The 13,160-nt window shown below is 39.7% G+C and overlaps 2 protein-coding genes across 2 annotated transcripts; both read left to right on the top strand.

Annotated features, from left to right (window-relative positions):
• The first annotated feature begins 5,887 nt into the window (after positions 1-5,887).
• On the top strand, positions 5,888-6,350 carry LOC6732150. Its single transcript, XM_002079246.4, has one exon. It carries the CDS (start codon positions 5,929-5,931, stop codon positions 6,217-6,219), a length of 291 nt encoding a protein of 96 aa, XP_002079282.1. The 5' UTR covers positions 5,888-5,928; the 3' UTR covers positions 6,220-6,350.
• Positions 6,351-6,640: 290 nt separating this feature from the next.
• Positions 6,641-7,064, top strand: LOC6732149. Its single transcript, XM_002079245.4, has one exon. It carries the CDS (start codon positions 6,692-6,694, stop codon positions 7,010-7,012), a length of 321 nt encoding a protein of 106 aa, XP_002079281.1. The 5' UTR covers positions 6,641-6,691; the 3' UTR covers positions 7,013-7,064.
• The last annotated feature ends 6,096 nt before the right edge of the window (positions 7,065-13,160 follow it).

The raw sequence follows: 13,160 nt of genomic DNA, 5'->3' as shown, positions 1-13,160 counted from the left end.
CTTCATGGCCATTTAGCACTTTAGGCCTGCGATCACGTCTTGTTGGCCATAAGTGAAGTGAAAATCCGGCCCGTCAATGTTTAAGATCTCATTAACTAAATGCAGCCGACAATATTGTGAGGACTCCCTGCCATATCGCTCATAAAAGATCAACTGCAGGGTAAAAATCTTTAACTGCAAAACGTTTTTGAGGTCACTAATTGTCTTTGTACACTTGGGACGCGTCTCCATTTCATGGATTTCATCTTGGGTGCGGCGCAATATGAAATGTATGAAATTCTTGTTGTCGAATATGGTTTTACCGTAAGCCACTTTTACTTTTTGGCTTAAATATATTTATACCTATATATATATATTTTTTTTTTTGGGTCTTGGCTTTGCTTTACCGCTAACTGCAGACGTTTTTATAGGCTTAAAGTGGAGGCTGATTGCAGGCTGATTGACAGCTGCTGCGGCTACTTGAAGCTCAGTCGGTAAATCACTTGGCCCAAAGTCCCCCTGGCCACTTGCCCCCCTCCTCCCATCCACACACCGATTTGGTCGTCCTCCTTCTGTTTTTGCGGCTCATAAATATTTGGAGAACGCGTGCTTCGCCTCCGGCTTTTGGCCGTTGTTGATGCTGAAACTAAGGCTGCTGATAAACAGGCTCAATGTATTCCCCTTAGTTTTTGATGCCAGTCAGTCATCCAGTCAGGCAGTCAGTCAGTCATTCAGTCAGTTACCCAGTCAGTCATTCGGTCATTTGAAGCTTGGCCTGGAAAGCAAAATATTGTTACTGCGCCAATATGTTTTGCCAGATATCCATCTTTAGTGGCCCATGCCAGAATGTGTTATGGTTTTGTACCGCTTCGTTGTGTACTTGGTTACAAAATCGATAATAATATGAAATATTGACAGCCAAAAGTGGTCTTGACTTGTCTCGAATTGCTCTATAATTTGATTGCCGGTAAGATATGTATATAAATGGATATAAATATGTATAGATATGTATATTGGCATGTACATTTTCCCGGAGATCTTGTGACGCAAAAGACAGCAATTGCTGGGCAGGCGATTTTTGGCACTTAATTCAATTTAAACGTAAATAATTGAAAGTAGTAGCAAAGATGCAGATAATATTTCTTGAACCTAAAATTCAAACAAAATATATATTAAAGTACTGATTTTGGTAGTTCAAAACAAGATGGCTTAAATAAATAAGCAATATTGAAGTATAAACAGTATTGAAGTATTATAAATCAATATAAATTTAGCAGTATAATCTTAATAGCCCCAACAAAATAGTCATAGTTAAACAAAATAGATGCGCAAAGAGACAGGATATAAGTTAGTTAAAAGCAAGATTCAAATTAAACTATTTCCGCTGGCTAAAAATCACAACTCTATTTAAAATATCTATCAATCCTTCATCTTATGTTCGACTAAAACATGAATTTCCTAACCAAATCTAATAGACGTTCCTATATATATGTTCCCTATATATGTATTATAGACAAAAAGCATCGCTGACAACTTTTCAGGCTTGTTTGGCAGTTCTCCAACATCGCCACTTTACTCCCTACCATAAATTCAAAAGCGAAACCGGCGAATAAACACAAATTTACACACAAACTGGGTTCGTTTGATATATATATACGTATATATAATGGTACTGGCAACATATCGTGGCAGAAACATAGCGATCCAAGTGTCCAGATATGTCAACAATGTCGCTGTTAAGCGCCGGAGTCCGATGATTTTGGGCTGCCCCATGTCGCCACTTTTTCCTTTTTTTTTTTGTCACCAAACGAGAAGGGCTTCCGCTCCACAGGAAGGGAAACATTTTCCCCATGCGTCACGTTAAAAATACAATAAATATACGCAAAACCTTTATAAATTTTTGAAAACGAAAACCAAAGCTGTGCGCTCCATTGCCGAACTATTTTATAAAAGGTTCAAACAGACACGCCAAATTGAATCAGCAATGTTTAAAAGATTCAGCAGAAAAGTCCATTGCACAATATGCACAATACGAAATAATTTAAAGCCTTTCATTCAACTGAAACGTGATGAGATTAAAGCTATCAATGTAAATTGTTAAATGAAGGGACAAGTCAAAATGGGCTTACATGGTAAAGGTGCAATTTTAATGGATTTTTCTGATTGTTAACACATGGAAATAATTACTTTATGAGTTAAGAAATTAAGATGTCTGAAAAAATTTATATATATTAAATTATGGTATGTGATTTATCTTTTAATTGATGTTTTGTGCTATTTTCCTCATCCTAAAACTTCCTTAAAAACGTGCCCATACCAAAACCAATATTTAAACAAACATTTAAACAATGCAATCGGATGTCGCTCAAACCGCCACTGACTCATCCGCGTAAAGTGGCTGCATTGTCCAGATGTAGATGTAATTTTTTTTTTGGTATATGCAAATTTGGATTCATATTTTTGCAACTTTATTTTAGTTTTAATTGCGCGCACGCAATAATTTTCCTTGATGGCGCATCAACGTCAAGGCGAATCGCTCGCCAACGCTCCATCCATCATAAAAGGCCAGCCCAGCCAGCGAGTTGGCCAAGTTGGCGGGTTTGGGAGGAGCAGCAGGCTCTTTGATTATGAGCGCGTGCGCACAATCAGGCAGAAAAATTCACAGAGGCACCCAGACCCGACTCGACTGGACTGCACCGGTGCGGTGGACAGAGATTCACCCAGTTGGGACTCGATTATCATTATCATTCAGGGGGCGCAGCGGCCATAAAAACGATTCTGCGATTCCCTCTGTGTGTTTCTGTTAGCCAAATGGCGTCTTGCGCCTTGTTTTGCATGCTGCGCTCGTTAAGAACGCCACCGAGAACAATGCAACAGTGGGAGCAGTACACTGAAAATAAAAAAGGGTAAATACTTAATTTGTTACGGGTAGAAAAACATTAGAAGATATGTCCTTAATATTAAGGTTTAGTAGATTACAACTTGATGTTGGTTTCTTTTAGTACTACTTTAGTATGTATATTCGGATAATATATTATGTAATTTATAAGATAAATATATATTTAAAAAAAATTAGGAATATTATATTTTCATATCTTAAAAATCCTTACTTTTTAACATTTCTGTTAGACTTTTCTTAGCCATTTTTGCTTGTTTTGATTGGGCCCTCTAATTTTTTACGGTGTAAGATCAGCAGCATCGGCAGCAGTTATCCAACTGGTGTCCAGTAATGGGCTTAGCCCAAGTAAACCCCCCTCGCCAACCAAAAACACTGCGGTTTATAATGACGTATCGGGCAAAATAAGAATTGAGTCAAAGCCGCGACCTGCATATTGATTCGGCATGGATTAACAAACCTGACTCTCCTTCTCCTTCACGGGCCAAGTAATAAAGCCAAGAATGCGAGACGTTTGCCTACTCATGACAATGCAATCCATTCTTATATAAATATTCATTTTAACTCATAGATCTGTTGGCCAGTAAGTAGCAGGTGCCACCATGCCTGCAAATAAGCCAAGACCAGTAGTCGCAAAGATCAAATCGATTTGTGGTGGACCTTGATGGTCAAAAGAGCTAATCTTTTAAATATGAATTATAAATATCACGAACAAGAACCACTGCATTGAAAATGGGAATTTTTTACATTAACCTGGCTATTAAAGACCAGCAATTATAGTTAAATAATATGATGTTTTAATAGTTACACTTAATTATAAAACTGATAGTAAAGTTGATTCGTTTACTCTTAGACTAAAAAGGAAATATTGTTTAAAACTATAACATCTGTTTCACGTGCAGACCCAAAACTTTTATTGACTTCTCTTGGCTTCTCTTTGAAAAGTTTATAAATCTCTTTGAGCCAACATAGCTCTTTTCTGCAGCTCTTAGCCAAAAGTCGTAAGCCAAAAAAATAGAAGAAAATCGGGCATAAAGTAGAGACCAATTTAATTTGTTTGTTTTACTAATCAGCGGCACGTACTCGCACGTTTTTTGCGTCAAAGTCTTTTAGTGCGGTCTTTAGCTGAATTCTGTTCGCCGATATTGGTATTGGACGCTACGCTTTTGACCAGGTCGGGTGTATCGACTGCCGTTTGGCTAAACAGCCCACGTTTAAACATGGCTCAGAGCGTGCTAATCAAGTGGCTACGAAAACAAAATTACGCGACCGACTGAGCAAAAGCCAGCTTTGACTTTGTCTCGTTTTTCATATATTTGTGGTACCCTTCCAAGGGGTACTTTGATTTTTAAAAGAGCTTTATAACACTGAAAAATATACCCTTAAATTTAAGGGTTTTTTATTAAGAAAATTTCATATTATATGTAATTTTTGTAAACAATTAAATTCGAGTTATTTTTACAACTTCAATATCATTGATATTGAAATCTAAACATCGAAAAGGGTATTTAGACATTAGCTGAAAAATATTTAGTTTCCTCCTCTTTTTTTTGATTGACTTTGGTTTTTATGTTATTTGGTCGCGTTGCGTTGAAGTTGGTTTTGGCTTTGGATTTGGTTTTGGCTTTGGTCTCCGGTGGAGCTTGGGGTTTTGGGGCTGGGGATTTGGGGCTAGGGCTGGGCCGTCGTTTGGGTACGCTTTGATGGCTTCTAGGTGAAGGTCATTGTGTGACTGAAATGTTAATTTGACTGACTGTCGTACTTTTATGCCGGAGTGCCTGGGCCATTTCAGTTGTATCTTTTTTAATGGCACTTGCTAAGGTTCTATACACCTAGAAGTGGGTATTCATGTGGTCTCAAAAACCACTGAACAAAACTCAAAACCAACTTTGATTTGTTGCGCCGCTGGTATGCGGGGATTTTTAAATGACTTATTGAAAAATAGACAAAAATATACCAAAGCAACAGCAAAAGTTTGAAATTTTTTAAGATATAAATTCTTTATAGAATTTGGACAATATTAAAATAATTTAAAAAAAATTTTGTATTATTATTTCAGTTGCTAGCAAAGTTTTTGTATTACATGAAGAATTTTCTGAAACGTTTTGAAAATGACTGAAAACGATTCGTGTAAGAGCTTACTCTGATTTCAATGGCGCAGTCTTAGACTCCAATGATGGCGATGCAAATGAGCGACATATTTGCAGACAAGTCCACCAGCTATTCGGTGGATGGGCGGGTGGCTGCTTCCCCGGAGGATAATGAGCTGCAGCCCCAGTGAATCGAGTCTGGTGGCCCATCTAATGGTGTTGTTCGCATGGTGGTTAGATGGTTGAATGCTGCATCTACAGCAGCAGCGATTCAGCACCGTTTTGCTGATGCGGCACACTCCAATGCCATAAAAGGGCATTAGCCTCGTGAGTAGATTGCATGTTTTTACCACAGGTTTTTCGTGGATGGGCTCCCGTTTTTTGGGGTGACAAAGTGGGGTTGTACTGGCAGCTGAGTGCGCGCGCTTTGGAAAATTGAATAAAGTGCCGGAGGAGCCAACGAGGGATTGAGGCAACGAAGCGGAGTAAAGTGCTCGATGCTGGCAACCAAGTCATTTAAGGGTTGCCGGCAGCACTCACATCGGCCTACAAGGAAAGCTGAAATACAGTGGCTTTGCTAAGTTTATGTTCCCTTATTTAGAGTATATTTTCTGACACTACTCTAGCCACTGACAGTTGATTGGCATGGACGAGAATTTTCTTAACAGACACAGCAATTATTTGGAATTAATCATAGACTTATTTGCATGACTGTTGATCCGCAAGTGGCAACGTGTCGTATGCGCAATGCTTGCTCTTGCTGGGTCTGCGATGATTCAGAGGGGACTCTAGTACCGCCCAACGCATAAATATGAATGAGGAAATCCAAGCGGCTGCCACTTGGGCTTAGCCCAGACTGGATTTTCCAGAATTCCACTGAACTTACTACCGACCGACACGATCCATATAAAAACGAAAGAAATTGCATTTAGCTATGCAGTTGCCGGCAGTGTATTGATCAGCATGGCTAGCCGCTTCATATTATTTCTTCTCCTACTCGGAATCATTTGTGCGGCTCTAATTGCCGCCCATCCGCACGACCTTATTGAAGACCCGGAAGGTACTGATGATGCGTTGGAGGAATCTGGCAGTGGATACAACAGTGCCGAAGAGTTCATGAACGCGATGGACGAGCTGGTCAGACGCTGGCAGGAGTACGATGCAGCTCATGAGAACTCAACCGACTATCCAAGTCTTGATTACGATGAAACGACCTTGGATTCTATGGATATTACCACCGAACCAGCTACTTGATATTGCAATAATTAGTAGTGCTGTAATGCTAAGTCATGCTATCCTATTGTCTGTAAATAAACTAGTTCTTTAATAATAACTATTAAGTGAAATAAAAGAAACTGTTTAGATAGCTTTTGCTTTATATAAAAGTTCGAATTTTAAAATGTTCTTAAAGAAATAAACTACAATATAGTTTAATGAGTGGGCTTGAAATCAATCATTTTTGACGATGAATGTTGCCTCCATCGCAATTTCGATCTTAAGTACGCATAAAATAGTAGTCATAGATGGAATTTAATAGCTCGTTTAGTATATTAATTAAGATTGTGGTAAGCTGTGTCGCTGGAATTTCCCGCACTCACCTCAGTCTAAAAGTGTATAAACCAACCACTTAGAACTGCTGCTGATAACCCAGGGCAAGGCTATAAAAGCCAAGCTCAAGAGCCGACTGACATTCAGTCAACTGTAGCCAGAGCTAATCGAAAGAAAAATGCAATCCATTCTCCGACTGCTGGTGCTGTTTGGATTAATCTATACCGCGATCGGTGCATCGGGTATATTTCAGAATATAAATCTCGGTGGCGAAGGAGGAAGAACACGATCTTCAGGTGGTAACCTGGACTGGAGCGATAGTGTTCACAGTTCTGATGTCGATAGGACTCTGAAGCTACTGGAATCACTGGATAACAGTGGCAATGATAGAAATAATTGGGGCAACGATGCGGTGAGAAATTCTGGATTCGATATCGATAGATCCGCAGGTGACTCAAATGAAGGCGCTCGTGGATTCCAGTTTATAAACATGGGATAAATGTTACGATGCTAAAATACTCAATTTAAATAAAAAAAATTTGAAAAATTAAGCATTATATGCTTTCGATTTTATTACTTAACAAACTTTTTAATTATTTTATTAGCTGTTTTTTTTTTCTAGCAAATCCAAAGGGCCTTGACCCATTTTCAAATCAGTTTCGCCTATGTCATCATTAAGAAAATACCACTTTTACTGTCGATTTAAAATAGCGCCCCTGTCTAAATATCTTTAATCATACAGCTTATGCTAATTAGGTGAATAATAAGTAGAAAAAAAAACGAAACCTATTTTGAGCTTAGAATACCATTACGATGAAAACGAAAACAAAAAGAAATTAGCATATTTATGCGATTTTATGTTTGAACCAACGTTCTGTGTTAATAGCCGAATTTCAGTCTTCAGCATAGCGTTAACCAGTTATACATAACTATAACTAAGCGAAGGCTATCGAGAGAAATTAAATCGATTTCCGCATCATGAATACATTTTAAACAGTGCTAATCAGAGGAAAATGTTGCGTAAGACCTAAGCAAACTTAGCTCCGAAAATAGTTATATTTGTTTCAGCCCTTTTAACAAAATGAAATAATAGAATATATTTGTTTCTAAACATACAACAGATCTAAATTTAATTACCCACATTAAAGCGTAATTTCTATCTCGGCGAATCAATCAAAAACAAACATCGAGCAGAACAATCAATTATTTCGATTGCAATGCAATCAATTACTATGCAAATTCTCTTGGCACACAGTAACGACTGTATTCGTATAATTAAACAATTTTACGTTTAAATTTTGACTTAAATTTAAATGATTGCTTTTGCTAATTATTTACCCCGTTAAAATAACAATTACAACAGCGAATTCGAGGTGTAAATAATGGAAACCGCAAAATTGTTTTTGCGTTTTTGCCGCAGGACGAGCAGCAGGTTTCTCATTTTAAAATTTTCAATTATATTTAAACGTTTCCCTTATTAAATTCACCCCATTTTCCACACACTTTATTAAAGACCCAGAGTTTTCTCAGCCACATTTAACGCATATAATCAGAGTTTTAATTGCCGCTTTAATCCTCATAAATAAACACTCAAATAGCCGAAAGGATGTAAATTTCCGAAAAGGAGAAAAATCATGGAAAGCTCGCACGACGAGTCGCGCTAAATAGAATGTGGTTATAATGCCATTAAAACTGAAGTACGTAATGATGTACGTGAAATAATTTGAAAAGTATGTTAGCTGCCGGCTATGAAAACTTGTTGGGTGTCACAACACAATTGCCCTTTGAGTCGGATTTAAGAACTTGATTACGCATACGCCACGTGGGCAAGGCCACATTGTCTCGACGCCCAACGACAAGAACGGAATGAGAATCGGGGCTTCCAATGAGATAAGCCAGCCAGTTGAGGAGATGCCAGTGGTGGAGGTCATAAAAAGGGCGGAATTGAAAGAAATGAGCGCTAAGCACTCGAAATATGAACTGATGACACAGACGGCGGCAATCTTAAAGTAAATCCCAAAGTTAAAGACACTAGAAGTTAAGTCTGCCACGGAATCGGATTCGGATTGGGTTTCCATTCAGCAGAGCTTTTACGCAGCCAACTGATTAAATTTATTTATTATGTCACTCTGTGTCTGTGTCTCACTAAATGGATGGATGGCTGAATGGAGAATGGAGATGGGTGGCATCCCCTCCTCCAGCAGCTTACTTTATGGCCTGTTCTAGCTCTTAAGACCCATAATGGCAGAGCAATCGCTGGCTTAAGTCACCCTTCGGTTTTGTGTCCCCTCGTTTTCTCATCGATGGGGGGCAAATTGAATTTGGACTGCTGCTTATCAGCCTTTTGTTTACTCGCTTATCGGGTATCCCAAATCTCTGCAAATGATATGAGATATACATGGCAGTGTGCCAAATACTTTGCTGATAATATCTATTGTTCTTCGCTCTGTACTTTCTATAAAAGACTTGCAATTCTTCTTTTAAGTTAAGTTTTGTGGAAATCCCCTAGTCTTGTTTATTTAATTTCTACGTCTTTAAATAATGTCTGTTTGTATTTCTTTTAATCATACTCTCTGTATTACAAGGTAATAAAAACTCAATCTTGAGGTAATTTACTGATCTTGGGGGTTCGATTCTTTTGAATGGCATTAACCCCCGTGGCTGGGGGATTCTGCCATCGATTGTTGGCCACAATTAATTACCACATTCGAGCAAAACAAATTCTGCATTTACCTGTTTTTCCTCTTTTGCATTCGCCCAGACAATTAACACAGGCAGCTCGATGATTATTGTTGTTGTCGTTGTTGCCCCTCTGCGTTTAACAAATGCAAAAATAATTATAATTAATGCAGAGTTTTTAGCCTTGAACTTGCATAACCTGCCGTAGCTCTCTCTCTTTCTCTCTATCTTTCTCGCTCTTCGACGTAATTACTTTGTGGTGGTTCTGCTTTTTGGCCAGGCCAACAAAACCGTCATCGGCATTGTCATGACCAGTTCGTGGGTGAGCCGCAACGCCAAACAAATTTCGCATTCATATTTGTTTAGCCGCCACAAAAAATTAAAAAAAAATGGAAAAAAAATGAAAAACGTAGCTTAGCATTTAAATATTTTAAGCTTCGCTGAGCAGCGCGATGCAACTGCAAACCCGAGGGGGCAATAGATAGGAAAACTCAAATTCATATAGCTAACTAACATCTCTCTGCTCGCTTGTCTGGCCAAGTTCAAGGTGAGCATTTGCCGTGAAACTTGGCGAATTTCTGTGGAAACATCCAACGAGCCATATACGATCTCCCGCTTATTACTCACCTTTGACAAGGCCCCAAAAACGATCGTGAGTTTGAGAATGACTAAGAGAACCTGGGGCTCGGACGGGGGTCGGAGATCAGTCAAGTGCAGGCAGTCCAGCTCATCCGAGAACGCAATCGGGGAAAGGTGGGCTGCTCACTTACTCAGCTCGCTAATTAATAACTCAGCCAAGTCGGCGGTGGCACTAAATCATACCCATACTGCATGTATTCGAACAATGGAGGCAAAATGCTTGGGTAACTAGGGATAACTTCGTAGTTGGCTAATGCACTTCATCGGAATCTGTTGCCCAGCTGAAGAGATCGGCTTCTTACACTTAAAAGCTAGGAGAAGAAGGTACTAATGATGCATTTATAATAATCATTAAAATATCGTATTATTCAAACTTAATATGCAATGGAAATGAATGATTCTAAGCACTTAGAATAGAAAAAGATGAGTTATGCTTGCAATAAATACTAATTGTAAAGAACAAGTAATAATAACTACTTATATTCAATTATTCTTAAACATTTCATATATATATATTTGTGCGAAAGAAAAGTTACTAAAATAGATTCTGCGCTTGATTGGAAACACATAGCAAATAGTTCTTAATCATAACCATAGTGTTCCCTCTATTCGATGCACCACTGACCCACTTCCATCATCATGAATGCGGCGCCTTCTTCTCCAGGGGGCAAAAAGTCAAACTGCCTTGCACCGCTCCCCCCACATATTCCTCCATTATCAACTCATATTTGCGCCGCCACTTCTTATGCAACATTTGCAGATGCAATTCTTTTGAGTTTGCTCTCGCTTTCTCGGTTCTCGGTTCTCTGCTCTTTGCCGGCTGCAATTTTATTGCTAAATTAAGTAATTGGTACAAGAAGCCGCCTCCGCCTCCGTATCCCATCCGCCCCGCCCTTCCCTCCGGCTGCCCTGCATTCGCTGTGGATTCTGCAATCTAAATGTTCAGCTATGTTTGCCTTTGTGCGAGTATCTGGGTATCTGTGGCCGAGTATCTGTATCTATTAGACCGCTGGCGGCCTCGTATCTGCATCTGGGCATCGCGGGGCGGCACACAATGAGAAGCGCGCTCTGTGCTCTTCTTTGGTATTCTACTTTTGCCTTCCATGGCGAATGTGTTTTGCAGATGCAATTGGCGGAGTGGCGAGGGCAACAGGGCGTATGCTGAATGCGGATTCGAGGCAAAAACCAAAATAATGTAAATATACAAAAGGAATTGAAGTCAAAGAGGCCAGGCGGCGAGCAAAGCAAGTACTCAGAATGCGAGTGTGGGTTGTGCAACTTTGGCAGATACTACAGAGCAAATGGTATCGCTTCTGCTACTTGCATTCTAAAGATTCTTTTGGGGCATCGTTCTTTTTACATATGCATACTCCTCTCGCGAATCAAAGCGAACGAATTCAAAGAAATTTGAAACTGAACCAAAACTTTTTATGACATCCAAATGGCCAGACGTAAAATGGCATTACGAATTAATAAATAAAATAAAATAAAATGGGGGGCGAGTCCATAAAATGAAGCACGCAAAGCAGATGAACTGAAAGTCCCAAGGTCGCTGGCAAAAGAACTTTTTGTTAGCGTGTTTATGAAGATTTCTGAACTTACTTATTTTTTTTTGAGCTGCTGCTGCTCATTTTTCGGTTCTTCTCGGTTTGTTTAAAGAAGAATTAGTCGGTCGATCGGCGGAAGCCCCTTGGGAACTGGAATTTCGGGACACTCAAACGAACTGGGATTTCGAGAGTTGGATAAATGGAGTCTCAGGTAATGCGACAAATGAAAGGAAAAAAGCTCAGGCCGAAAAAAAAGTTTAATTTCAGTGCTAATTAAAGACGCCGAATCGAAGCCAGCTCAGAATGCTGTATACTCAAATGTATGTGCACATTTAGCCAACTGAATTTATGTGCACGGCTTTCTTTGAATTGCGCAGCAGCAGCCACGATTTTGAGATCTGTGTGCTGGGATTTGCTGGCTGAACCCTGTCCTTGACCCCAATGATATCAGAAAGCACCCATAAGCCCCCGCTCCTTGTTTTCTCAGAGTTCTATAAACAGCACAAACGAAACATCAGTTAAGACTAATTGAGTTTTGGCTAAAATTGGTCAAAATGCGCAGCAAGCGGCCAAGACAAGAGCACCTACTCTGGCCAATTCAATCGGATTCAAACCAATCCATCCAATCCAATCCGAGATTCGCCACAACGAATCCATCAACGACAAGCAGCTCGCCACGATGACTGCTGCAAAAAGTCACCTTTTGGCACCTATATCTACCTGCCGGATGACATCATCGCGACAGCAGCGACGACAATTACTCGGAATACAAATAAAGAATTGCGACCCCAACTTGGTCGCAGGCTATCCTCAAAAGCTGGCTAACTGCAGCGCGGAGCATGACATGGCACCAAATGGCCACGGAACGAGCTCGAAATCGGAATCGCAGCTGAGAGCCACGCCAAGCAAACAACCGAACGAACAAACAAACAAACAAACAGTCAATCGTTGAATCGAATTCGTTGTCCAAGAGGCGGTTTTAGAGCCAAGTCAAGATCGATGCTGCAGGGGCTCCATAAATGGCTAAGGCGGTGCGCTGATTACTCATACGCCATGTGGCCGGCGAATAAGCCTGATTCCATCTGCTTGCATGTGCAATCATGGAATTAGGATATTATTGGTTTAATTAATGCAAAAGTTACAACTTTAAAATGTTTTGCTACCAAAGAATTCAATTTAATCCAATAGGGAGACCCATTCAATCTTATTACCTTTACTAATTTGTTAGCTATACACAAATCTCACATTGGAAAAAACCAATAAAGAATATGTTTATAATATCAAAGATCCTATTAAGTGCCAAACGGTTAATAGGGTTAAATACTGCTTAGGGCTTTGACAATTCCAAAGATCGATTAATCCATCTATCACTCTTGAATAAACCCATTAAAGCGTCTCTGAATTGAGTTTTTACCACTTCATTAGCTTGAGGGGACTTTGTGGTTGGTCATAGAAAACACTCCATGATTAATGACCAAACATGTCTGCTCTACGTTCACCTAATTGGTTAATTAATTTGTGTAAATTTTTGTAAATATTAAGTCGTTTAAGTGACGCACTCCTCCGCCCTTCAACTCTTTTCCCCCCTCCCAACGCAGCGAAAAAGGAGAGGTTTGTGCCCCATATAGTTATAACAACCAGTAATTAGGCTTTCGCAGTTTTGTTTGCCTTTTGTTTGAGTCTTTTTTTTCGTTTGCTGCTTGTTAACTTTGTTTTGTTTGAGATCACTTTTTGGGGTCCACCCCTTTGGGTCCACACACAACCCCCCTCCCCCAGCCCTGC

The sequence above is a fragment of the Drosophila simulans genome, chromosome 2L (genome assembly GCF_016746395.2).
Source record: "Drosophila simulans strain w501 chromosome 2L, Prin_Dsim_3.1, whole genome shotgun sequence".
Lineage (NCBI taxonomy): Eukaryota > Metazoa > Arthropoda > Insecta > Diptera > Drosophilidae > Drosophila > Drosophila simulans.
The sequence above is the reverse complement of the archived record's forward strand: the minus strand, read 5'-3'. Positions and strand labels throughout refer to the sequence as shown.

Bases quoted from the DNA above. Each gene is read 5' to 3' on its own strand.
- LOC6732150 (XM_002079246.4), top strand. From the start codon at position 5,929: ATGGCTAGCCGCTTCATATTATTTCTTCTCCTACTCGGAATCATTTGT.
- LOC6732149 (XM_002079245.4), top strand. From the start codon at position 6,692: ATGCAATCCATTCTCCGACTGCTGGTGCTGTTTGGATTAATCTATACC.